The sequence below is a fragment of the Carassius auratus genome, chromosome 34, assembly GCF_003368295.1.
Source record: "Carassius auratus strain Wakin chromosome 34, ASM336829v1, whole genome shotgun sequence".
NCBI lineage: Eukaryota > Metazoa > Chordata > Actinopteri > Cypriniformes > Cyprinidae > Carassius > Carassius auratus.
The window spans coordinates 25,850,956-25,877,404 of NC_039276.1; the positions used below are offsets into that span (position 1 = coordinate 25,850,956).

At 38.2% G+C, this 26,449-nt stretch overlaps 1 protein-coding gene across 1 annotated transcript in view; it reads left to right on the forward strand.

The window, feature by feature from the left end:
* The window catches only part of LOC113053639 (collagen alpha-1(IV) chain-like), a 48,263-nt gene extending 28,451 nt beyond the window's left edge, over positions 1 to 19,812 (forward strand). Inside the window, exons 13-52 of the mRNA XM_026218814.1 lie at positions 268 to 357; positions 472 to 507; positions 1,220 to 1,279; positions 1,800 to 1,835; positions 1,949 to 1,993; positions 2,100 to 2,132; positions 2,275 to 2,335; positions 2,427 to 2,462; positions 2,563 to 2,709; positions 2,948 to 3,025; positions 3,111 to 3,194; positions 3,276 to 3,346; positions 3,528 to 3,719; positions 3,886 to 4,054; positions 4,143 to 4,235; positions 4,337 to 4,441; positions 4,641 to 4,738; positions 4,834 to 4,984; positions 5,656 to 5,769; positions 5,854 to 6,021; positions 6,124 to 6,213; positions 6,329 to 6,481; positions 6,761 to 6,859; positions 6,974 to 7,063; positions 7,243 to 7,382; positions 7,465 to 7,591; positions 8,672 to 8,752; positions 8,960 to 9,058; positions 9,581 to 9,631; positions 9,794 to 9,979; positions 10,175 to 10,308; positions 10,415 to 10,487; positions 10,605 to 10,676; positions 11,331 to 11,459; positions 11,546 to 11,644; positions 11,765 to 11,977; positions 12,070 to 12,247; positions 12,336 to 12,450; positions 14,600 to 14,772; positions 17,412 to 19,812. Of these exons, the coding sequence (XP_026074599.1) occupies positions 268 to 357; positions 472 to 507; positions 1,220 to 1,279; positions 1,800 to 1,835; positions 1,949 to 1,993; positions 2,100 to 2,132; positions 2,275 to 2,335; positions 2,427 to 2,462; positions 2,563 to 2,709; positions 2,948 to 3,025; positions 3,111 to 3,194; positions 3,276 to 3,346; positions 3,528 to 3,719; positions 3,886 to 4,054; positions 4,143 to 4,235; positions 4,337 to 4,441; positions 4,641 to 4,738; positions 4,834 to 4,984; positions 5,656 to 5,769; positions 5,854 to 6,021; positions 6,124 to 6,213; positions 6,329 to 6,481; positions 6,761 to 6,859; positions 6,974 to 7,063; positions 7,243 to 7,382; positions 7,465 to 7,591; positions 8,672 to 8,752; positions 8,960 to 9,058; positions 9,581 to 9,631; positions 9,794 to 9,979; positions 10,175 to 10,308; positions 10,415 to 10,487; positions 10,605 to 10,676; positions 11,331 to 11,459; positions 11,546 to 11,644; positions 11,765 to 11,977; positions 12,070 to 12,247; positions 12,336 to 12,450; positions 14,600 to 14,772; positions 17,412 to 17,493 (4,251 nt within the window). The 3' untranslated portion in view covers positions 17,494 to 19,812. The remainder of the gene's footprint in view (positions 1 to 267; positions 358 to 471; positions 508 to 1,219; positions 1,280 to 1,799; positions 1,836 to 1,948; positions 1,994 to 2,099; positions 2,133 to 2,274; positions 2,336 to 2,426; positions 2,463 to 2,562; positions 2,710 to 2,947; positions 3,026 to 3,110; positions 3,195 to 3,275; positions 3,347 to 3,527; positions 3,720 to 3,885; positions 4,055 to 4,142; positions 4,236 to 4,336; positions 4,442 to 4,640; positions 4,739 to 4,833; positions 4,985 to 5,655; positions 5,770 to 5,853; positions 6,022 to 6,123; positions 6,214 to 6,328; positions 6,482 to 6,760; positions 6,860 to 6,973; positions 7,064 to 7,242; positions 7,383 to 7,464; positions 7,592 to 8,671; positions 8,753 to 8,959; positions 9,059 to 9,580; positions 9,632 to 9,793; positions 9,980 to 10,174; positions 10,309 to 10,414; positions 10,488 to 10,604; positions 10,677 to 11,330; positions 11,460 to 11,545; positions 11,645 to 11,764; positions 11,978 to 12,069; positions 12,248 to 12,335; positions 12,451 to 14,599; positions 14,773 to 17,411) is intronic.
* Positions 19,813 to 26,449: the final 6,637 nt, after the last annotated feature.

The window sequence follows — 26,449 nt, forward strand, 5'->3', positions numbered from 1 at the left end:
ATCTGCCATAAGAACCTATAATAACACTTGCAGCATATGCTTGAGCCAGGCAAACACAAAGTAATAAACTAGATCTGCCTAAGTACTTCCTGCTATTGAACATGACTGGAAACTGACAATATGATACAAACAACAAGCATAAGCATCAAAATCTGTACCGCATTTGCACTTCTCACCTGTTGCATCACCAAAGCTGATTGGCATCTTTTCTGTTTTAGTCTCACTAAATATCATATCATATAATTTCCTGTTTCTTTTTTTCTTCAGGGAGAAATAGGTTTATCCGGTCCTCCTGGTCCACCAGGGAGACGAGAGGAACATGGAGTCTCTGAGACTATTTTTATACCTGGACCACCGGTATGATATCAAAAAGAAATTATTTGTGGTTTAAGTGTCCAAAATCTTGGAGGCTACATTTCTTTTATCTAAGTTGCCTTATTAAGTGTTCCATGTATCTTTTATATTTTATAGGGTGAAAGAGGCTCTAACGGAGAGAAAGGAGAAAAGGTAAGTGGCAGCACTAAATTGTAGACTGAAATACAAATAGAACCACACTGTACAGAGTCTGTTCTACAATTGTATATATTATAATATTATATGAGTTTGTGCATACATTATATATGATGATATATCATCTCTGACCTGTAATAGAAAATGTAACCTTTTGTTTAAATCATTGACTCTCTGAGTTTATCTAATCATAGCTGCTTTGGAATGATGTGTGTTGTGGAAAGCGCTATACAAATAAATGTGAATTGAATTTGAAGGGGATAGTAATAACAAAGGTGACTATATGAGCCAGGATTTCTATATTGCCTAAAACATCCAAAGTAGTTTGACCAATAACATGCAGGTATGTTACATAATCAACCAATCGTATGGTGTGAGAAGGTCAGATCTACAGAGGACGATCAAAGCAATGCAAATACATGCACATGTTAGGTGTTTGTTCGTTCATTCAACTGTGCACCGATCATTGTATGACAAAAGAGTACTACGAGAGTGATTTGAATGCACAAGGAGCCATCTGCTCTGCTCTCTATAGCTCTTATGAATGTCATACAATGATCGATCTGCACAGCACAACTGGATATTGGAACTGGAAAATCTGGATATTTAAGGCAATATAAAAATCCTGGCAAGGACGCGTCCTGGGAAAATGGCTCATAATGTCAACCTAGTAATAACAATTATTTTTGCCTTTGCCTTCATTACCAAGGGTTTTTGTGAACCACATCAACATGGAATCAAAGGTGAACCAGGACCACCGGGACCAATCGTAAGTGACCTGTACAAGAACACAACTGAATATTTACTTATTAAATATATTCATCATAAATCAGTCAACTTTAACTGTTACATTCAGTGGGGTCCCAATTTCATACACCACTAGCGAAAATTTGCTTTTCTAATTTAATAATACTGTCATCATAAAATCCACACATTTTTATAGTTTTAAGAATGCTGTAGTATTCGACTTATCCTTATTTTGTGTTAGACAGCAGCAAACAAGCTGCATTAACTCCACACGTTTGCATAAAACCTCATCTTCATAGAGAATCTTGAATATCTGTAAAATTAACCTTATAATCAATGTCACTCATTTACTTTGTGTACTATTTCAAGGTTAATAATCAATCTTAACTGTATTCATCTTCTAAGCCATAAAGTGTCTTAAGCCATACAATAACTGGTCATCTTGATTTGTTTTAGTAATGATTGTTGACCTATCTCATCATACTGTATGATAATGTTTTATATATGATGTGAAATCTGAGCTTCACTTTATGTTTTCAAAGGGGAAACCAGGAAAAGATGGACAGAATGGAGAAAAGGTCTGGTGATCTTCAGATCTCATCAGCAATGTGGATACCTGCTAAATTCGATTGTAGTTAGTCATACTTTCTTATTTGAAATACTTATTTTTAAATCCCTTTGATTGTGATAGGGGGATCGGGGCATAACTGGTAATCCTGGCTATCATGGCTTTCAGGTAAGAAATCCCATCTTGAAGGGCCATGGGGTACCTCTAGAAATAAAATGCATTGCTATACATTTTTATTTTTATTTATTTATATTATGACGTTTGTTCATGTTAGGGGGAAAAAGGAGACAGAGGACCACCAGGATATGTAAGTGGTTACACAACTCCATAAAAACTCAGATTATGCCTGCTGTACTGAATCTTTACTGAACACTTACAAAACCACGCACTACTTCTGCACCTGATTGGCTTAGATCAATGTTATGAACTGGTAGCCGCTTATCTTACAGGGTGGTGGTCTTCCTGGCCCTCCTGGTCGTCCTGGCCCCCCTGGAGCACAAGGAGCGATAGGTAATATCTTCAGAATGTCTTGTCAGTATCTAGTTGTCCTGTCATAGTCTGCACTGTCTTTATCTGTTCAACTGTTTTCTTCATTTATTAGGTTCTCCAGGAGAGAGTGGAGGTCCTGGACCCCCAGGTAAGAAAACACTCTGATTAAGTGTTAGGTTGAATTAGGTCAGCATAATGTAGTAGTTTAAAATAATGACCGTTTCCTTCATGATCGTGGTTTACTTTAGGCAGGTATATTCCTGGTCCTCCTGGACCTCCTGGTGTCCCTGGAGAGATTGGCCATAAGGGAGATAAAGGAGCTGATGGACTGTCTCTTAACGGTTCAAGAGGAGCTGATGGACAACCAGGCCCCCCTGGACCACCAGGACCAATCAGTAAGAACATCTTAAAACACAAAATTGCTTTTTTTTCATGCTGTAATATTAAACATCATTCAGGAAGCTCATGGAGAGAATGGAGTGACCATATCATTGAAGAAAAAGTCTTTGATATTTATGATATGCACATTGGGTTAACATCTGGTAGTGATTAGACACAATGTATAAAGGGTCTTGGGTGGTTTCTTTGATTGCCCGTTCCAGAGTCTCATGGGCATTGTTACTTTTATTTTAGATGAAACATGTAATATCGAAAAAGGAGATAAAGGCCCTCCTGGACCTCCTGGGTTGCAAGGAGAGATAGGACAGAAAGGTAAGGAGGTCATTCAATCATCCATTTGTTTACTGTAGTTTTGGTTTCGTTAAAATTGGTTCTGAGTGTTTTTTGGCTCTTTCAGGTGATCAAGGTGAAACATGCACAGATTGCACTGTTTTTGGGCCACCCGGTTTGCCTGGTCCTCCAGGACCAAAGGGTCAGCAAGGTGAGAAGCAACGAGCAAGGCTTTTTTTTTTATGCATGTTCTTTATGAGATTATGCATCACACTGGATGTTTTCATTTTAGGTTTTCCTGGACATGTGGGGAGTAAAGGAGAGAAGGGCGTAACAGGACCTCCTGGGTCTGTTGGAATTCCTGTATGTATATTTTCCATTATAATTTAACATTTATTACTTTTATATGTTTTTTGTGGAAGCAAAAAAATTCCTGGATACAAATGCATGAGTAGTGCACTGTGCCCACTATAAATGAGGATGCAAACATTGCAGAATCTCAGTATGAATTGTACCTTTCTTCTTGCTTTTCCTTGAATTTTAGGGTCAGGAAGGCTCTCCAGGTTTAATGGGTGCCCCTGGTGCTCATGGTGAGCCTGGTGATATCTTTGTGGCTCCAGGGCTGAAAGGAGATAAGGGTTTACCTGGTACTACTGGAGACAGAGGATTCCCTGGTGTTGATGGGCTCCCAGGAAACGATGGTCGGTCAGGGCAACCTGGACCCAAGGGAGAGCCTGTGAGTACCAAGTCTGAGAGATCCGACCAAACAGACTTGACAAATAGCTGAATCCACTTTTGCATCTAATTTACAGTGTATCTGAATCCAAATGTCTATACTGCAATGTTTTGTTAAACATGTAATATATGTTAATTTGACTCAGAAATCTTGTTTCTGTAATTAGGCAAGATTTGGTATTAAGGGTGATCGTGGCCTAGATGGAGATCGTGGTCTACCCGGCCTTCCGGGTGAGAGAGGTCCCCCAGGTATTCCAGGCATAGGTCGGCCAGGTGAACCTGGTGAAAAAGGCTCAGAAGGTTTGCCTGGTGCACCAGGAAGGCAAGGATTTCCAGGTCAGTGATTTAGAGTAAAAATGTGCTTATCCACAGGTTGTCATCGTTCTGTTCTTTAAAACAGTCACAATCTCAAATATCTTTGTAGGAGCTAAAGGCGAAGCTGGTAAAAGAATAAGTTTACCTGGACCTCAGGGTGCCCCAGGACCTCGTGGAGAGACTGGCAGACCTGGTTTTCAAGGTAAATTCAGGTTCTGCTAATGTGTCATCCTGCTTATAATTATATGCAATGCTCTGATACAAAGCTGGTTGTGTTGACGTCTCTTTCACTTTATCATTCAGGTGACACAGGTTTTCCAGGTGAACGTGGAAATCCAGGATTCCCAGGAGACAAAGGTGACCCTGGACTGTCAGGAATCGGCCCTGCTGGGCCCCCAGGGCCAAAAGGCAAGTAGTGTCTATAGGCGTCAAATTTAGTTTAATGGTGAAATGTGTTAATCCTCTGCATGTTTAATAATTAAACCTGGAAGTTCACTATTGATAAAATGGCAAAGAATAGTTGAGACTGACTTTTGCATAAATGGGGTTTCAACTATCCAATCTAGACTGTAATACCTTTCTGACTATCCATCTTTCCCTCTTCTAGGACACTCTGGGATTACAGGTCCTGCCGGGATTCCAGGAGAACCTGGTCGACCAGGTCAGGATGGCTGGCCTGGTCGTGCAGGGACATCTGGTCAAAAAGTATGATGGTGGATGTCATTTAGACTTTTTAATGTGTTATAGTTATAACGAAATGGGTCACTTTTTTAATTGACCTTAAACTTTATCATATATAGGGTGAACCTGGCATGGGTCTTCCTGGTCCCAAAGGTGCCATAGGTTATCCAGGAGTGCCAGGATTTCCAGGGGAGAAGGGTATTCCTGGAATGCCAGGGGTTCCTGGAATTGAGGGGCTTACTGGGCCACCTGGATTACAGGGATTCAAAGGTACATTTATTGTGTTGGTTTCTCATAATACATTTGAATAGATTACTGAACAGATGTTCAGAAAGTATTTCCTTTAGAACTGACTAAGAAACTTTTAGCAGACGCTTTTGTTCATGGGAGTTGAGTTCAGAAATTGAGATCAAAAGAGTAAAATCAAATGAGCATTTGAAAAACCATCCAGTTGGTTTCACTGATGCATTGCCAAAAGTAGAAAAAAATATGTGTTGTGGCTTTATTAAACTTAACATCTGTAATGACAAGCGCCTGGACAAGGAACCATCAGATCTTCATGTTGAGTGGAAATCTATGTACACGATCAATGCCAAACACTTTCCTCAGGTTCCTGGCTGTTTTAGTTGATGATAGTGTTTTTAAACTGGCAAGGCATGCAGATTTTCTCACAATGACTGTGGGGCATTTGAGGGTCAGGTAGAACAGTATGCTGCTTTTTAGATTTGTCTCTGAGGTAAGATTCAACAAATGAGGTGCAGTTTTTATGATGGCCAGTTCAGACAAGTGGATCTATTCTTGTAAGGAAGGTGTCAGACAATGATTTAAGTGCCTCAAGTGTTTTAACCTCAAACAGCAAGAGAGTGTTGGAGAAATAGCTTGAAAGAAATTAAAGGGGATGTATTTAGGGTGTATAATAACATTAATATTGACTTTTGCAGGTAACCCTGGACCACCTGGAGCTCGTGGTGCGATGGGGCCACCAGGTCCTCCAGAGCTCGGAGAACCTGGACCACCTGGACCAATGGGCCCACCTGGACGCCCTGGACCCTTTGGTGAGTTTTTCAATTGAATAGCACCCGCAAAGTTTTATGTAAGGTATGGTACATGGTATGTAACTTGTTTGGATGATGCCCTAGGCCAGATAGGTATAAAGGGTGAGAAAGGTTATCAAGGCCTACCTGGTGTAGACATGCCTGGCCCTCCAGGTGACAGAGGTAGCCCTGGTGTCCCAGGTCTAGCAGGATATAAGGGTTTGCCAGGAGAACAAGGACCTCCAGGAAGAGATGGCTTCCCTGGTGAACGTGGTGAGAGTTTCTTGATACCCATTATTCCTGGTGTTCTCCTCGCACATGTTTGTTTACCTTAAACTGATTCATATGTTGATGTTTTTTTGTTTGTTTTATCAGGTCCAAAAGGACAAATTGGAATAATGGGAATGACAGGACCTCCTGGATATGCAGGGCCTGATGGGAACCCTGGAGAACCTGGACAAAAAGGTATTAGAACACAATTCCTATTATTTGGAATAAATAATATGTTGTTATCTTCATTTGACAGGGTCATAGTTAGAGTTGCATAAGCTAAATCTTCAGTTCGTTCTGTCTCTTTCAGGTGACCCCGGTTTGATTGGGATCAGGGGAGAGTTTGGTGATCCAGGTATCAAGGGTGAGAGAGGAGAAATGGGTTCACAGGGGCCACCTGGAAATATTACTGATTATCCAATGGACAACTTTAAAGGGGACAAAGGAGACAGAGGAAACAGAGGTACGGAGAGAGAGGTGTTTGTCATAGAGGTTTCAGGACCAAAACTAATTTCCATGCAACAGAACAACAACAAAAATTTTCAAAAAAAAATGTTAACAGTGTTCTCAGACATTTTTTTGTTGTTGTTGTTTTGAAAATGATCTAAATTATCTAATAATTTTGCAATAAAAGAGTTTCAAGGAAGCACACATCTCTGGATTGTTTGCTTCCATTGGTGTCTGATTTAAAATCAGTGAACTATAAACTGATTTGTCTTTATATTTTAACCTTGTCTATCAGGTGATCCTGGTCCTACTGGAGAAAAGGGGTTTCCTGGAACACCTGGAGACTCTGGAATGCCAGGAAAAGATGGAATGCCTGGTTCACATGGACAGCAAGGTTAGTCCCCTGATAATAATCTGTACTCAAATTAAAATGATGGTAGCTGTTAAGTATCATGATTCAGTAATGTTATTAAGAGAACATTATTTGATTATTGTGGCTTCACTCCAGGTGAGAAAGGAGACACTGGAGTCCCTGGGGAGCAAGGAGGAACTGGAGAACCTGGAAACCCAGGTCAAAGAGGAGACATGGGATACCCAGGTAAATATAGTGCTCTCCACTTCTGCATGTGGGTTGAAAACAAATAAAGAAAAGAAGAAAACATATTAAATAATACAAATTAGTATTAATCATTGAGGCAGTTTTATTATGAATAATAAACTCTAGTATTGTTGATTGCCGTTTGATCAATTTTAAGTTAACATTTTGTGGTTCTTTAGGTTCAGTGGGACCAAAAGGTATTCAGGGTGTTAGTGGGTCTCCGGGACATCCTGGATTTAAAGGTGTTGATGGCCCCAAAGGAGATAGAGGAGAGCCTGGTTTACCAGGAACGGGAATCCCCGGTCCCCCTGGAGTGAAGGTTTTTGTTGTTGTTTTAGTATAAACAAAAAGTACATTAACAATACAGTATAAGTCTTAATTGGTATATCTCATACTTACAGGGAAATGTTGGCACCCCTGGTTCCCCTGGGGAACCTGGACAGAAGGGACAGAAGGGTACAATGGGCATCCCAGGAGCTCCTGGAATTCAAGGACATAAAGGAGACACAGGATCGATTGGTTACCCAGGCAAGATGATTATAATGACTAATGCAAATTACACTGAAATACACTGTTTATCAGCCAGTGTCTTTAAAGGGGGGTGAAATGCTATTTCATGCATACTGAGTTTTTTACACTGTTAAAGAGTTGGATTCCCATGCTAAACATGGACAAAGTTTCAAAAATTAAGTTGTACGTTTGAAGGAGTATTTTTGTTCCAAAAAAACCTCTTCCGGTTTGTCACAAGTTTCGGAAAGTTTTTTTCGAGTATGGCTCTGTGTGACGTTAGATGGAGCGGAATTTCCTTATATGGGTCCTGACGCACTTCTGCCGGAAGAGCGCGCGCTCCAGTATAGCAGAGCACTGAGAGCACAGACATTCACTGATCAGAGCGAGAGCGTCGCCAAATGTCACAAAAGAAGTGTGTTTTTGGTTGCCAGGGCAAGACAACCCTGCACAGATTACCAAAAGAGAAACAGCATTAAGGGACCAGTGGATGGAGTTTATTTTTACAGAGCATCAACGGAGTTGTCCAAGTGTTTTTGTTTGTTCCCTGCATTTCGGATTGCACATCGTTTATTTCTTAAGGATAATGCAGTCCCAACGGAAAAGGGTCACGATTGTGTGTTGGAACCACATGCGGTGAGTAAAACTGCTTCAAATATCTCTGTGTTGTTAACTTAGCTATCAGCGTGTAAGCACATCAAGTAAACAACATGCGATGTTGTCATCAAACTGCACTTTCCACATGTACAGCTTAAAAAAAAAAAAAAAAAAAGACGACATAAAGCTGTGTCACAGCTTCCACATGCTCTCAACTCAAAAGCCTACTGGCGCTCGTGATTCTTTAGCTCCGCCCACACGTCACGCCTCTAGGCGCTCGTGTTTTTCCGGGAAAAATCGGTACAGACTATCTTTCTCTTATAAATATAATAAAAATAAAGACTTTTTGGGGTTATGAAGGATGCAGTACTACTCTATAGGTACTCAATATTAACAGGATATTGAGTGAAAACGAGCATTTCACCCCCCCTTTAACACATTGAGACACTAATACAATCATTTTTCTTATAATACACTGTACCAATCATATTATTTTCTGAGCAGGCAGTCCAGGGAGACCAGGTGAGAAAGGTGTCAGTGGGTTGCCAGGGTCTCCAGGAGAACCTGGGTTTCACGGACGTCCAGGTAAGTCAAACTGAAATTCCCCTTGATATATGTTTAAGGCACCCATAATGTTGCTAGACACACTGAAAAGTCTCTTTATCTTAGAAACCTTCTAAGAAACACAAAACAAGTGCGCTTGAAGTTTATTTAAAGCAAGCCTCAAATGACCTCTATACATTCAGTGGTGAAAATTCCTAATATTAATATTTATTATTATTTTTTGACTAGGTGAGCCTGGTCTACAGGGTCCACCAGGTCAGCCTGGGGAGAGAGGCAATGCAGGGGTAGATGGCATTCCTGGATTCAATGGAGAAAGAGGAGAACCCGGTAAGATTATGTAGCTCTCAAAGTGAAAGGTAGCTCAAAAAGTGCTTTAGAGTAGTGCACATATCTTGGACTCTTAAAAGACTCTTTTAGGGACAGTGAGTCTCTAATTCAGTAACGATTGCATAGTCAGATTTATTCATTAGGAGGATAGGGCGATGAACCAGCAATGCAAAAGCAAGGAATTTTTTTCTGTCACATTCAACCAGAGCTATCACTGTTCTAGACTGTTTATTCTGCCTCTGGATATATAGTCCAATCAGCATCAAGTCAAATTCTGTGGAGAACCGCCCCTTTTTGGATGATTTAAAATTTGAGCTTTATTGGTTTGTCTTTTTTGCATATGTATGGTTTTAGTTCTTCCTACACTTTTAATACATTTTGATTGCATTTTAGAACACAAGTAACTGATGCATCATGATCTGTTTGTGAACATATTTGTATACTGTTGAAATGCACACATTTGTGCATATGTACTGTTAGTGAGACCCAGCTTCATTACAAACAATTGTTTCTCTTCTTCAGGTATACCTGGTATAGGATTGACAGGAGCAAGCGGAGAACCTGGCAGCAAAGGTCAGAATCACATATCCCTAATAATTAATTATAATAATTAGGTTGTCATTTATGGAGCACTGGGAGGTCTACTTAAAATGAATGATTTTCAATGTATAAATTAAGGATATTTTAGTGAAAAGTAACTCATTTGAATTAATACTTATTCTTATTTCCACACAGGTGACAGAGGCAACCCTGGTCTTCCTGGTTTGGCCGGGAGTCCAGGTATTCCTGGAACCAAAGGTGAGAAGGGACTCCCAGGATTCCAAGGGAGCCAAGGATGGCCTGGAGAGAGAGGACTTCCAGGAGCATCCCTTGAGGGCCCTAAAGGGGACAGGGGAGCTCAGGGACAGCCGGGAGAAAGAGGTGAATCCTTAACACCTCACTATTAAGGACATTCTGTGAAAGAATATTCCTATTATTAGTTGTATAAAAATGTAAGGGGGTCATTGTGGTTATAAAATGTAGTTGTCCCTCCTGTTAGCCAAAGAATGGTGTGTGAAACAGGAGTGACAGATGTGTTCTGCGTCATCTTACGCCCACATCACATTTTTACCACAGGTGTGACTGGTTATCAAGGCCCACCTGGAATACCAGGCAGTGCTGGAGCTAAAGGAGAAAAGGGAGATGTGGGCTTCCCTGGCCCACAAGGTTCTCATGGGTATAAGGGGGACAAAGGTTTCACTGGTGTTCCTGTGAGTTTAAGGCTTCGTCTTCTATAATAAAAATAGTGCCTTTAAAAGGATAGATAGTAGATCATAAAAAGGATAGTAGATCATTTAATACAGCTGTGCTCTGTAGGGTGAGCCCGGATTGCCTGGTTATAATGGACCAAAGGGTGAGATGGGACAACAGGGTGTTCCTGGTTTCCCTGGTAAGAAAATTGAACTTGACAGGATGTTGCAGTGCATTTTCTGACTATCATACTTCATATTTATAAAAGGCAACGTTTGATAGAGATGGTAGTTTGAGTGGCTCTGTGTCATTCCAGGTATGAAGGGTGAGAGAGGAGTGATCGGCTCTAAGGGTGACGGAGGTGACAGAGGATTCCCTGGTCACAGAGGTATGAACAAAAAATTCGACTCAGTTTTCCATTGAATTATATTAATAACGTCTATCCACATTTATTCATATGAACATTTGATTGATATACGTAGCTAATGTCATATTGGTAGTAGACTTTAAATGTATTGCTTTATGGTTTACATTATTGTACATAATAATAACAATAATAATAATAACAATAATAATAACGGTATTCTTTTTATTGTTATTATTATTATTATTATTACTGAATAAAATCACAATGTAAAATATAACATAATTTAATGTCAATGTTGTAGCCTTGAAAATATAATAATCATTATTGTATTAAAATATAGTGAAATATTTTATAATAAAAATAGAAATATTTCACAGCTTTTTACTTTGGATCTGTAGTTCTGTAAATTCAATGTGAAAAAAATGTCTAGAATGTATAAAAGAGGAAATATACATCAGCCACATAATGACAAATGACATAACTCAATATATTTACACACACAAAGTATGAGATCACATTTTGTGTGTCCACCAAACTGCTTCTTCAAATCCGTATTTGGGCGTGAATGTGTGGTGAAACGTCTTTACTATAGTAAATGGGCAGTTCGGGTCTGAATGCTCTATAGCTCATTATAAACATTCTTCTAAATTTCTGCTTTTAACGTTTTAATATAAGGAAGCGAAGGCCCCCCTGGACCCCCTGGGCCGAAGACATTTATAAAAGGAGATCCTGGTCTTCCGGGACCTCAGGGTCCCCCGGGTCTAGTTGGAATCCAAGGCGTCCCTGGACAGAAAGGACAACAGGGTGAGTGTTTCTGTTTCAAATATCTGAACTTCCAAATTTATGAAAACAGTCAGTTGACATGTCTTAATGCACAACCACGCTCCTAGGTGTGATGGGAACTCAGGGTATAAAAGGATATGATGGGACACCTGGATATAATGGACATCCTGGGTCCAAAGGAGAGCCTGGACAAACTGGACCCTCTGGTAGGTGCACAGACACATCAAATATTAAGAGATCCAAGACAGAAGAAAAGTTCTCAAATGACTTTCATTTATAAGATTGCCAATGCTTGCTAATTTGTTTCCTAAATATCTTTTCTGTAGGCCCCAGAGGGTACCCTGGTCCTCCAGGGCCTAGTGGTATCCCAGGTCGCATCGGCCATCCTGGCCCTTCCTCCATGGACCACGGCTTCCTCGTAACCCGCCACAGTCAGAGTGTTGGTGTTCCACAATGTCCAGAGGGAACGACGCCAATCTATGATGGATACTCACTGCTATATGTCCAAGGCAACGAGAGGTCACATGGACAAGACCTAGGTCTGCACAGCAGCCACACTGATCATGTATATATTATGAAATATTAATCAAAGTCACACAATCCCTGATGTTCTGCTCTCTTTCCCCTATAGGGACAGCTGGTAGCTGCCTAAGGAAGTTCAGCCCAATGCCTTTCCTCTTCTGCAACATCAACAATGTATGTAACTTCGCGTCTCGTAATGACTATTCGTACTGGCTCACGTCTCCCGAGCCCATGCCCATGAACATGGCCCCTGTTACCGGTCAGAACATCAAACCCTTCATCAGCAGGTGTGTGATCTTTTATGAATCGTTTGATGTTTTCCGTGAGAAATAATTCCTCGTCCTTCTCATGTGCATGCATGTTTTCCTGTGACAGATGTGCAGTTTGTGAGGCTCCTGCTATGGTGATAGCTGTTCACAGTCAGACCATCCGGATCCCTCCTTGCCCTCAAGGTTGGGATTCTCTCTGGATGGGATACTCTTTCGTCATGGTGAGGAGACTAAAGAAGCTTGTTTTTAGGGCTGGGCAAAATACCAGTAGTCAAATCGCTAATACTGCTGTTTGAATTAGATAGGTATATGTGCTGTCGGGTTCAGAGATACGGTGTTTCAAAGCACCTTGGTTAATATAGCCTACTATGAATGTTGCCACTGAAACACTGTATTATGAGCTGCAAATGTATAAATGAACAGTGCTGACATTAATTTAGAAACCAGCAGCACATATCTTTATTTGCTTGCAAATGCTCAAAGAAAGGCTCGATGTTTTAATAAAAATTATTATAGATAAGATTATAGATATATTAGTATTATAATATAATTTTCCAGTTGTACTGTACTATATATATATATATATATATATATATATATATATATATATATATATATATATATATATATATATATATATATATATACAGTATTGTTCAAAATTTTTTATTGCTACGTGGCAAACAAGTTACCAGTAAGTTCAGTAGATTCTCAGAAAACAAATGAGACCCAGCATTCATGATATGCACGCTCTTAAGGCTGTGCAATTGGGCAATTAGTTGAATTAGTTGAAAGGGGTGTGTTCAAAAAAATAGCAGTGTGGCATTCAATCACTGAGGTCATCAATTTTGTGAAGAAACAGGTGTGAATCAGGTGGCCCCTATTTAAGGATGAAGCCAACACTTGTTGAACATGCATTTGAAAGCTGAGGAAAATGGGTCGTTCAAGACATTGTTCAGAAGAACAGCGTACTTTGATTAAAAAGTTGATTAGAGAGGGGAAAACCTATAAAGAGGTGCAAAAAATCTCCAATGCCTTAAAATGGAGAGCAAAACCAGAGAGACGTGGAAGAAAACGGAAGACAACCATCAAAATGGATAGAAGAATAACCAGAATGGCAAAGGCTCAGCCAATGATCACCTCCAGGATGATCAAAGACAGTCTGGAGTTACCTGTAAGTACTGTGACAGTTAGAAGACGTCTGTGTGAAGCTAATCTATTTTCAAGAATCCCCCGCAAAGTCCCTCTGTTAAAAAAAAGGCATGTGCAGAAGAGGTTACAATTTGCCAAAGAACACATCAACTGGCCTAAAGAGAAATGGAGGAACATTTTGTGGACTGATGAGAGTAAAATTGTTCTTTTTGGGTCCAAGGGCCACAGGCAGTTTGTGAGACGACCCCCAAACTCTGAATTCAAGCCACAGTACACAGTGAAGACAGTGAAGCATGGAGGTGCAAGCATCATGATATGGGCATGTTTCTCCTACTATGGTGTTGGGCCTATTTATCGCATACCAGGGATCATGGATCAGTTTGCATATGTTAAAATACTTGAAGAGGTCATGTTGCCCTATGCTGAAGAGGACATGCCCTTGAAATGGTTGTTTCAAGACAATGACCCAAAACACACTAGTAAACGGGCAAAGTCTTGGTTCCAAACCAACAAAATTAATGTTATGGAGTGGCCAGCCCAATCTCCAGACCTTAATCCAATTGAGAACTTGTGGGGTGATATCAAAAATGCTGTTTCTGAAGCAAAACCAAGAAATGTGAATGAATTGTGGAATGTTGTTAAAGAATCATGGAGTGGAATAACAGCTGAGAGGTGCCACAAGTTGGTTGACTCCATGCCACACAGATGTCAAGCAGTTTTAAAAAACGGTGGTCATACAACTAAATATTAGTTTAGTGATTCACAGGATTGCTAAATACCAGAAAAAAAAATGTTTGTACAAAATAGTTTTGAGTTTGTACAGTCAAAGGTAGACACTGCTATTTTTTTGAACACACCCCTTTCAACTAATTGCCCAATTGCACAGCCTTAAGAGCGTGCATATCATGAATGCTGGGTCTTGTTTGTTTTCTGAGAATCTACTAAACCTACTGGTAACTTGTTTGCCACGTAGCAATAAAAAATATACTAAAAACCTTGATTATTCTGGTTAGTCACATTGTACTGCTATTATTTTGAACAATACTGTATCTATATATACTATATAAAAATCCTGTATTTAAATTTTTTAAATTCCAAACTAAAGTACAGGATGTTCAACCCTGTCAACCCAGTACTCAAAGGTCATTACAATATGAGCTAATAAACAGGATGATATGAGAATGTGAACTTGTGTCTTCTGCTGTCTCTGTGTAATAGCACACCAGTGCTGGTGCCGAGGGCTCCGGTCAGGCTCTGGCCTCTCCGGGTTCTTGTCTGGAAGATTTCCGCTCGGCTCCCTTCATCGAGTGTCACGGTCGAGGCACCTGCAACTACTATGCTAATTCCTACAGCTTCTGGTTAGCCACCATAGAGGACAACGGAATGTTCAAGTAAGCTTTCACACACTTTATATTCTTTGCCTTGTAGGTTCTTACTATTTTTATGGATGCACTATTGTTTCTTCAGTTTAACACAGAATATATCATGTACTAAGGCTTATTTGTTTATTTGAAATACTTAAGCTACAGTATATATGCTACAACCATAGAGTACTTCAAAACCACAGTAAATCCTCTCTTTTACCACAAGAGGGCACAAAAATTTTAGTAGTGTTTTTATTGTTTTTATGTCTCAGTATGGTATTGAAGCATTAATAAAAATGAAAGTCATCCAACCAGGTCGATTGAAAAATATTAGAATAATAACAAAAACTGTTATATGCAATTAACATATTGGTCCAGAATACTTATATGTTAAGTGTATCTTTTTAATTAATATTACTTACTAAAATTTAATTAAAAGTACTTACTAAAAATGTACAGAGTACAAAGATTACAAAACATTTATCTAATTTTAATAATTTATTTAGTATAAATTTAATACTTATTTATCAGATATTTTAATAAATTACTTAATAATTATATATGCAGTTTTTGAATGTTACCCTACAAATATTATGCAGATCAATATGACCTATTATTGCAATTTTCTACAACAGAATTAAAAAAAAAAATGTAATGACAACTTTTTTTATATAAACAATATATGTGACCCTGGACTACAAAACAAGTCTTAAGTGTCAATTTTTCAATATTGGGAATTTTACATCATCTTACAAAAAACTTTCCATTGATGCATGGTTTATTAGTATAGGACAATATTTGGCCGAGATACAACTATTTGAAAATCTGGAATCTGAGGGTGCAAAAAAAAATCTAAATACTGAGAAAATCACCTTTGAGTTTGTCCAAATGAATTCTTAACAATGAATATTACAAATCAAAAATTATGTTTTGATATACAGTATTGATGACAGGAAATTTACAAAATATCTTCATGGAACTTGATCTTTACTTAAAGGGTTAGTTCACCCAAAAATGATAATTATGTCATTAATAACTCACCCTCATGTCGTTCCAAACATGTAAGGCCTCCTTTTATCTTCGGAACACAGTTTAAGATATTTTAGATTTATTCCGAGAGCTCTCAGTCCCTCCATTGAAGCTGTGTGTACGGTCTACTGTCCATGTCCAGAAAGGTAAGAAAAACATCATCAAAGTAGTCCATGTGACATCGGAGGGTCCGTTGGAATTTTTTGTAGCATCGAAAATACATTTTGGTCCAAAAATAGCAAAAACGACGGCTTTATTCTGCATTGTCTTCTCTTCAGTGTCTGTTGTGAGAGGGAGTTCAAATCAAAGCAGTCTGGATATCCGGTTCGCGAACGAATCATTCAGTTCACCAAATCGAACTGAATCGTTTTAAACGGTTCGCATCTCTAATTTGCGGTTCGCATCTCTGTGAGTTATTAATGACATAATTTTCATTTTTGGGCGAACTAACCCTTTAATATCCTAATGATTTTTGGCATAAAAGAAAAATCGGTAATTTTGACCCATACAATAATTTTGACCCGTACAATGTGTTTTTGGCTATTGCTAAAATAAAAATATACCCCAGTGACTTAAAGGAACACTAAGTAGGAATTACTCCCATCTAGTGGTGAAATTGTATTTTGCATTCAAACTAATTTTGCTCTCCAGCGCCTCGCTTTTTCAAATGTACGTTGCATCTACGGTAGGCGATATGTACCAAAAAGCTTTGACGGGATGTCTTCTAATAGCACTTCGTCGAGTTTTCCTTCAGGTGAACAGGTGTGTTATTTCAAACAAACTGCAACATGACCATAAACAAATGAATGTTACAGTATGAATTACTGACTGTGGAAAACATGAAATATTGTAATTAGTAGTTATGTCTTCTTTATTCGTTATATTTTCTGAATAATGTGCATTGTTAGATATAAAAAAAATATTGTAATATAGATTGTAACACTGACTTACCTGTCGAGAAGAAAACTGGCCACTTCAGCGTCTCTTTTGAAATCTTTATCCAGCATTAGCTCTTTCCACCTAGAAAAAGCTTCCCCGACATTAACTCTTGTTTTCTGTAATCTACGGTCACGTTTCCTTTTACGTTCTGTTTTTGACTGTTTTGGCGACGATGTTTTCTTCTCCTGTGGCGCGGCATATGTATGGTCCATAATAAGAATGCAATCCAGACTTTTAAACTTGCCGGTGCAGTTTCAAGCGCCTCTCACTGCTCTGCACCTGCGTTTCTGGCTCTGACCGAAAACGTGTTGTGGAAACGCGTTGGCTTAGTACTTTTTGTCCCTCTCTGCTATTATAGTTTTGCAAGATGACGGAACTACATGGAAGCCTCCGTCGACCTACCCGTCCCATGTATATAATAAATTCTTCATTTACGAGGATTAGTTTAAACATTGGCATAGGTATTTGTACACCATTGAGGGCATATTTATGAATAAAAATATTGATTTTAGATAATAAAATACCTAAAAAGTTACTTATTGTCCCTTTAAGACTGGTTTTGTGCTCCAGGGTCATCTATGGTTTGATTGCTTTAATATTGAATGCCGAGAGAAAAAAGTCAGAATTGCAAGATGTTAAGAAACAAATATATAAATTCTCCTGTCCCCTTGTTAAATGTCTGTTTATTGTGGTTACAGGAAACCCGTCCCTACAACGCTAAAAGCTGGCGATCTACGAACTCACATCAGCAGGTGTCATGTGTGCATGAAGAGGGTCTAGAGCAGCCTCTGCACTCTGTCTGCTCTTTATATTCCAGTTTTACAAACAAACTACAATCGTATGGTGCTACTTCTGGGAAACCTTCAAGAACCCACAGAAAACTACCCGTCTCATCATTTATACCAATGGAACTTCAAGATCTGCTGGCACATTCGCCTCATATAACTAACTCATGTTTAACTAACATTGTTCCATTGTGTCTGATGGATAACACCTGTTTACACTTGCACTGAGTTTATGTATTAGTAAGCAGGTAACCATATTCATCAAGAGCTCACATGGATCGGATGCTATTCCATCCAGCCCTTCTCGTGCTCTCTTTTTTCAGCATTATTTATCATCCCACTTAAAGAGATCAGATGCAGATATCTTGTTTATTACTCTCTAAAACGCATAATCGAGCAACACTACTGACATTATAGAATTAAATATAAGTTTTCCTACTTCACAGTCAGTAAGTTTGTCAGCACCCTCTCTGTATGATGTAGGAATATTGTAAATATAGTGCTCTATTTAGTTAACACTCTGTCACTTAATCTTTTCAGGTAAATGCCATTGGTTTTGTTATACTTAATTATTTATGGAAACGTAAGAGATGAGAGTTTAAGCACCAAGGGGTTTTTCCTTTCTACACTGATTTCTCTGTGTTAACCACTGCACAAGACAATCGTGGCACATAAACTTTAATGTTCTGCACTTTGTTTTTTAATCAGAATGTGTCCTTCAGACTGAAAACTTACATTTATGAATCTGTGTTTTGAAGTTTGTGCTTGTTCATATGTGCTGGTCCACCTTCCTTTTGGTGCAAATGTTTTCACATGATGCTATTTAACTTCATTTCCATTCACACATAGGCAGACAGTCTCTTCTGTATCTGTTCAATCAGACTAGAAGTGCACTAGAAAGTCACCTTTGCATGTTTTTGTTGACTCCTCTGTTATCACTCTGTTGACTTGAACTCATCAGCAAGCTCACCTGACTTGATTTCAACCACATCTATAACAAACTTCAAGAGGTTATCCAGAATGTCTGAAGTAAGCATCTTTAATTTGAACATTGTTATATGACTTGCGTTTCTTTTGTCTTAATGTCCCAGCAACCAGACCAAAGAACCGGCACATGTCCCCCTTACACAGTGGATTTGTTGTTCATGATTTTTATTTTTACTTTATTACTTTTTTTTCTTTCTTTTTTTTACACTGATAATACTTGACTTCAGTCTACACTACTCGCTCCAAAACCTACCACACAGTAGGGGTTAAATGACTTTAAAGTTGACTTTTATGTGATGAAAGTCGAAGTCGACTAGTCACTGATGACATCATTAATGGGAAAAACAAGTCTGGAGCTGAGACTAGAACACCTTGTGCACAGCTATGGCATATGACACAGTGCTACTGCCCATGTGGCTATTGCTCGTATAACAACTCATTTTTATCAGTTCTTTTCTCTTTGGGTTATTATATTTCTCTCAGATTTCAGCTCGTTCTAAATCAGATAGCCTACAGATAAAGTAGCACAGCAAACATCACATTCATATGACTGCATTAGTGAGAGCGATTGCGTGTGTGAAATAATTCTACCTGGCAGCGTCTCTCTCTACTAGTAGTGAAGCTGTGGGATCTAGTTATTAAGAAATATATGCTTGCACTTTTCAGTTTCTAAGCTATTTTATTGAGAAATCACAGAACAGTGTTTATAGATTTCCGTGCTGAATGATTCTGTGTGTGTGCGATCCGCGAGTGATGTACGCACTTCTGTCTGTAGTCTATGTGTGTGCGATACAGTGCAGCACCGTGCATTATCCTGTTCAGTTTTGAGCATCCAGTAATATAATCACACCGCACGTCTTGTGGAGCCTTTCAGAGTATACATTTATTTGTAATTTTAACTGTTTGGAAATTGAGCGTAAATGAGGAGGTCCTTCAAAGATTTCTTATCCTGTTGCGCCCTCTATAGGACAAGCAACCAGTCGTCGTCAAGCTTAAAGCGTCATGGCAGACCATTAAGTCGACTAGTCGTTTAATCAGTGCAACCCCATCCCCACAGTTGACCTTTTAGCAGAGTTCATCAAATTGTTCCATAAATTTAAAAGTGCCTTACAAGAATTTAATCATGGATGTGAGCCAATATATACGTACTATAATGTCACTGATCTCACACACTCGCTGTAGCTTTGATGTGCCCATGAAGTATTAACGAATAATATAAGTTGATTGCAATTTTTTAAAATATATATATATTTTTTCAGTGTCAAATGATTTCAGTGATGCCCCCACCCTATAATTTTTAATGCAATAAAATGTTTGTATAAATGTTTGATGGATTTGTCTGTTTTATTCACTGAAAAAAAAAAAAAAAAAAAAAAAAAAAAAAACTAAGTCAAACAGGTTTGGAACTACACGAGGGTAAGCAAATTATTTTTGGAAAGTATGTTATTATTATTTTAGTGTTATTTATACATTAGCATAGTATTTATTAATGTTTTGAATTAGCTTTATTTATTTTATTTTATTATTTTTAGATGGACGGACTGACGGACGGACGGACGGACGGATAGATAGATAGATAGATAGATAGATAGATAGATAGATAGATAGATAGATAGATAGATAGATAGATAGATAGATAGATAGATAGATATATCCACCCTTTCTTAGGTTGGCCTGGAGAGGGCGATCCAAGTACACTCAATGTGGCAGCCCTTACTACAATTCAATCCTGTCAAGTGTATATCATTTTACAAAACAAGGCTTAAATTATTTATTCAGAGTACCTTTCTTAATATTTACATTGCTTTACAGCTCAGTATCACAACTTCCATCCTCTATATATTCTCAAAGTCAGTCATGTCAATGATGAAAGTCACGCTAACTTTTCACACTTGTATCTCTCATACAGAATGTTTCACTGTGAACCACAGGGTTTGTGTTGAAACTATCTAGAGATACAATAAGTGTACTACTGAAACCGGATTTCCAGGAATATTTTTCCAGCATACTCTGAGAAACTACCTTTCCAACTTCACATTTTCATTATATTTATGCCCTTCCTTAATTCTGTTGAAGAAAAACGTTTTCCACCAATACCTCCAGTCTGACACTGTCACGAAAGGCCATTTTTTGAAAGCTTTCCTTGTTAGTTTTCCTAGTAATGTTTAAAGATAATATCTAAGGCCTCGCTGGCCTTCAAACATGTTTACTCGCTCATAATTATTGATCAATAAGCTGACTCAGACTTTAAAACCCTCCCTCTGCTCAGAACGGATGACTGCATTAGGGGACAGGACTGAAGTGTGCTACTTTCTGTTCCTCTGTGAGCTGGTTGTAGTTTTTTGGGGGTTATCAGCGTACTCTGATATGTGTAAAGTGGTGTGTGAGAGCACTTATGTTCTGGGCTGTGCACACAGATCAATGAGCATGAGAAGAGATAAGCTTTCTCTTTCATCTCTCTATTTTTGTAGGAATCTCATTCTCTCTCTGTTGGACAAACATAGCCTTTTACCCCATTCAGTCATGGGCTACTGTTAAAATGACGTGTATGAATGGATGACCTTTGACCCTGAGTGAAGTAAACTAGTTAGAAGAGTTTCATGGTGTTGTGAAACTCTATCGGTCAAAGGGAACACCTCTAGGAATGGGGACAGACACAATAGATCAGATTGGAAACGGACAAACTTCAAGGAGAACTGGTACAGAGCAGGCAAAAAACATTTCGAACTCAGATCTTCAGAATATCGTTTAATAAATTGTTTAATTGTTAATCAATTTATTATTTGTGGTTTGATCCTGTGTCAAATAATGTTCTCTTGTGGACCTGACCTTCATTTGTAGTAAATATTCCTTTGACATCACCCTACTGGAAGTTCAACGTGATCTCAAGATAATTTGTATGTATTTTACGTAATTTTACGTACATTTAAATTTTTACAGGCACTAAAACATACAATACTGACATATTTTCAGCATCTAAACATAAAAATACTTAACATACGTATTTTCAGCATTAAAATGCAAAAACTGACCTAATGATGACATCTAAAAATAAATATTTATGAATATTGAAATCGCGGCATTCATTTTATTATTAGTTGTTTTTAGTTGTCATATCAAAACCATGTTTTAAATTGCTATTTAAATGTTTTTTTCGTTTTACTTAATATGTTTTGTTGTGTCATTTCAGGCAGCTCGTTTCCAAGAAAAGGCCTACATAATTTTAAACAAGACTTCACTTTAAACCTTAAAATAAATTACATTTCTGCATTCGTTTATCTTGAATTACTTGTCATGTAGTTTGTCGTGGGCCACAAAAGGCATTGTCTTCACATGCTGTGACTTACAATAGAACTATAAAATACACCAAAAACGAAACATTATTACGAAATTTTATTCGTGCACTGTAATCTAAATCTTCGAAATCCATATGACTGCGAGAAACAGACCCAAATCCAAGCCTTTAGGTCTAAAAATCTAAATTGCTCACTGATACAATGCTAAAAATGCATTTATTCAAATATCTTGATACAAAAGATACGTACATATTTTTACGATTTTTAACTAAAATACGTAGCGATTTCTAAATTTTAAATGTTGAGATATGTCTAAATTGTAAGTTTTAGCATCGATAAAAACATACAAACATTTATGTTTTGTGCTTGTCAAATATTACGTATTAATACCTACATGTAAACATGAGACCAGGCTGGGAAGTTACATCATTTTGGAGGGAAAACAATAGCAGATTCATCAATAAGTTTAAGCAGTAGATTTATTTTTAAAATGTTTTATTTGTTTCACTAAACAATCCTGTTGGATAAAATTACACGAGTCAGTGTAAATATAATTATATTTAAAAACAGATTTAAAAAATATATTCAGATTACATTCTTTTAATAAAGCTAATAGTCAATACCGCACCGAGCAATGGATCAGGTAATATCTTGTTTATTTTTTTATTTGTTTACCAAGATGTTTCTGTACGTCTAAATACTTTTAGAAAATACCTCCTTAAAGGGATAGTTTACCCCCCAATAAATATGTACATGTTTTTACCGTTTTACATTTTAGAAGTTATGAAATTCCCTCCTATGAAACCCATTGTCATTGGTCAGGTTTTTTTTTTTTTTTTACAGGTAGTATTTAGACACGCTGCGCCTAAAATCCCATTTTGAAGCGTAAAGCTAAACTTCTCTCTCTGTCGTACTGACTGTTGTGTATAATTATCTGTTTTCACTTGGACAGTTCTGTTCAGATTATTGCATGCTGTGAATAAATCATATCCTAACCTTGGCTAAGGCTGTATTGGTTCTGGTAGCACCGCTGTGCATTTGATAAGCTTTGGGCATTTCTGTAGGCTTACGTTAAAACAGGTCTATCTGATATGATGGTTCTTTGCCCTGAATGCTCATACTATGGATTTGCAGCATGTTCCTCCTCCCACTGCTTATCTTTTGCCAAGAGTGCACAAAGGGCATGTCTCAACACTCCACACTCTTCTCCTTTTTCCTAAGGTTACTCCATTCTTCCAAACAAAGAGCTGTTTCTGCTGCCCCTATGCTCATGGAGCTGTGAGTCATGAGGGAAGACTGAGGTACGTTTTGGTCTGCTGCAGCCTAAGGCTTGTTGGCATTGCCAACTCCCACTGCTCTGTCACCTGAGTTCACCTGCGACTGCTGTGGGCATGTTTCAGAAACATACATCAAAGCCAATCGTCTATATGTAAAATGGGTACCATCTGATCTGTTCTATGCTTTTTATCCTCGAGTTGATTTTAAGACATTCACGTAATCAAAATGTGTGTTTATGACATACTGTCATGTACAGTGTTGTGTATCTGTATATTTTCACCATCCCGACCATGCCAAAATGTTAGAGAAAACCATTTGTGGGTTGGTCCACAAACAACTGTGGCTTTTGTAGCACAATTAAAACCAGAACCAGAGAATGCCTGCAGTCATGTTCTGGATGTAAAAATGCCATTCATTTTCTCCACGGGGGGAATTGATGTTTAGTGTAAACTTTTAAAGACAATAAGTTCTGAGGTTGTTATCAATGGTTATATTGATATTATGTTTAATATTATTTTAGTTTTGAGTACTTTGGTTACCCTTCAAGAATGGCAGCCATGATTGTTCTCACTCCAAAGTGCCCTACATAGGTGGCTAATATATCCCATCTGACATCACCATCAGCCATGTATTTTTTGTAAGACTAGTTGTGTCATGCACACTTGATTTGTCTACAGAACCTGTCTGACAGAAGGCATGGGCAGCTGCAATGGATTTAATTGTTTTGCTGTAAAGTAGGTAGTATTTACATTGTGCAATTTGGGTGAAAAGGTCCAGTCGGGGTCCAAAACTAACACCACTGGCTGCCAAATGTGAGCAAAAATCGACTTTTGGTGCGTAAACATCTTACTCAGCAGTTGGCAGGTAGTTTTATTAATGTAATACATGATTTGGAATTGGATAGTAAGAATTAACCTCACTAATGTGAGTGAAATATGCACATTTAATTAAATGGATAATTATTTTAATATAATTAATCTGAAAATAATTCTACATGTTAAGAGAAAACAGAAAAGGCCTGGACCTTTCATTTCACTAGGAAGGTAGGGAAACTTCGACACGCACAATGCACTGGGCATCACCCGTCTGTAAATTAATTGAACATAGTCAACGATACAAAAAAAAAAAAAAAAAAAACTATATGATATATATTTATATCATGGTTTCCACAAAAAAAATATTGAGCAGCCACAACTGTTTTTCAATATTATGACAAAAAATCATAAAAACATGTTTCTTGAGCACCAAATCAGTATATTATAATTATTTCTGAAGGATCATGCTGACATGAGAAGTTGGTTTGACACCCTGTCTATTTGTCTGAAGTATGCATGACTCTACTAATTTAAGCTCTGTTACTAGGGGTGGGTGGACATAAGGTCAGTTTATGCTGACAGAGCGTGTCCTTCTATAACCCTCTGACCACATGGCACCAAGCATGTGCTAGCCACAGCTTCAAATCCCAGTTATATGACCAGATACAATATGCTTACGTGTGTGTGCACTGAATCTTTAAAGAAAAATCCCTGCAGAACATTCAACATTGTTGTTCATATTGTAGTGTCATGGCAGTTTTCTGTCAACCTGCTCTCATAACACTACAGCATGCTCTCATTTTATAGCCATGGCTTTCTTTGCCTAGTGTGTAGAATAGGTCTGTAAATCGTTTTAAAGGCTGCCTTTCATTTAGCGTTCAGACATTAGTGTCGCACAGCCTCTGGTTCAGTGTTGACATGTAGCAGTTCTATAGCCGCATGGGTGAAATGTGGAATGGCTGGAAGACTTGGTTGTGTTGAATTATTAATCAGGTGTAGCATTAGCTATATGCGATGCTGCCAGTAAGGCATTCAAAGTCTTTTTCTCCACATCTTCCGTCTCTTAATTCTATATTACGTTCTTTTAGAAAAACTGAAAACTCAAGTGTTTTTATTCTTTCTTTAGCTCTTCAGCTTATTGTTACGGACTCTCGTCTTCCTGGTGTGCGAGTCACGGAAATAGAGTATGGCTGCAAACCCTCTATGTCTCATATTAGAATACTGCCAGGTTCAGTCAAGATATTTGTTCCAGGACTGGAAGCTATTGGAACACTCTACGTGTGTGTGCCACACAGCTCTCAGTCTGCCAAATAACTCTGATGTTGGCAATAATCAGACAGAAACCTTCCCCCAGCACACGTGCCGAAAAAGACCAGCAGGCTGCTTTATGCTGGTTAAAGCTGGTTTTGTGCTGGTTTAGCTGGTGGACCAAAATACTGAAATGTTTAACTACAAAACTACAAACCAGCATTGTTTTGCTGCCCATGGCAAATTGGTCAAAGACGTATGGCCTTGCAGATTCATGACCCAACATTTATATTGTTATAGTTTTCATGTTTTTAATTAGCTATTTGTTGGCTAACCCTGCTGAAAAGACCAGCTTGAATTCCCATGCCAGTATATGCTAGTTCGGTGCTACAGTAGTTTAGCTTTCATTTTGTTCACCAGTAAAATTAAGCTGGAATCTCTCCACTACATCAATCTTACCAGTCTGGCTCTTGTTGTAACCATCACACAAACTCATTCAGAGTTTTTTAATTTTATCTATTTGAACTTGTGTTGAATCCAAAGTAAGATAATATGTCACATTCTGTGCTAAAATCTCAAAACTGCATCCAGAATGCAAGCCACTGAGTGTTATACAGTATATCACACTAAATGTTTGTGTATGCAGCACAATTTGATTTGGCTTGGTAGTGAAGTCATTGACAGATTGGACAGGTTGAAAAGATCCCTAACCGTTTTCAGCCTATAACATCAGCCAATGGGTTCATGGCCTTTAAAGCTGAATCCACAACAAAAAAACTGAACCTTCTCTTTCTGCACACACACTATTATGATCATCTCTCGTTGTGTGAACTGAAAAGTGTGTACTTTATAATTGTGTCGTGTATAGTATTGCATTAGTATCCGTTGAATTAATTAAAATGATTAAATATTCATGAGCCCCGTGTAGAGAGAAAAAGGAAAAGTTGCACAAATCATTGGTGATTAATTTATGTACTTGTGTAAAGCTACAGTACCATGATGGACGAGGTTGTTTTCTCATTCAGTGCGTGTGTTTTAATATCTATGTACAGTACAAATCCCAGCAGACCTTAGAGGTGAACACAGTGTGGCCGATTGGAGAGGCTTTGACCTTTGATCAGTCCAAATCAAGTGAAAGGCTCATCCTCCAGATCATCACCTAACCACTTGAGCTTTTCTGATCAGGATTACCCTTTCATACATAAACACACACACACACACACACACACATTCCACAAATCCCACTGCTAAACTGCTGGTGAGCAATGAAAGTTTAGGTCATGAAGTTACAGGGTGATCTGATAGAAGTGTCACTGGGATGATGGGG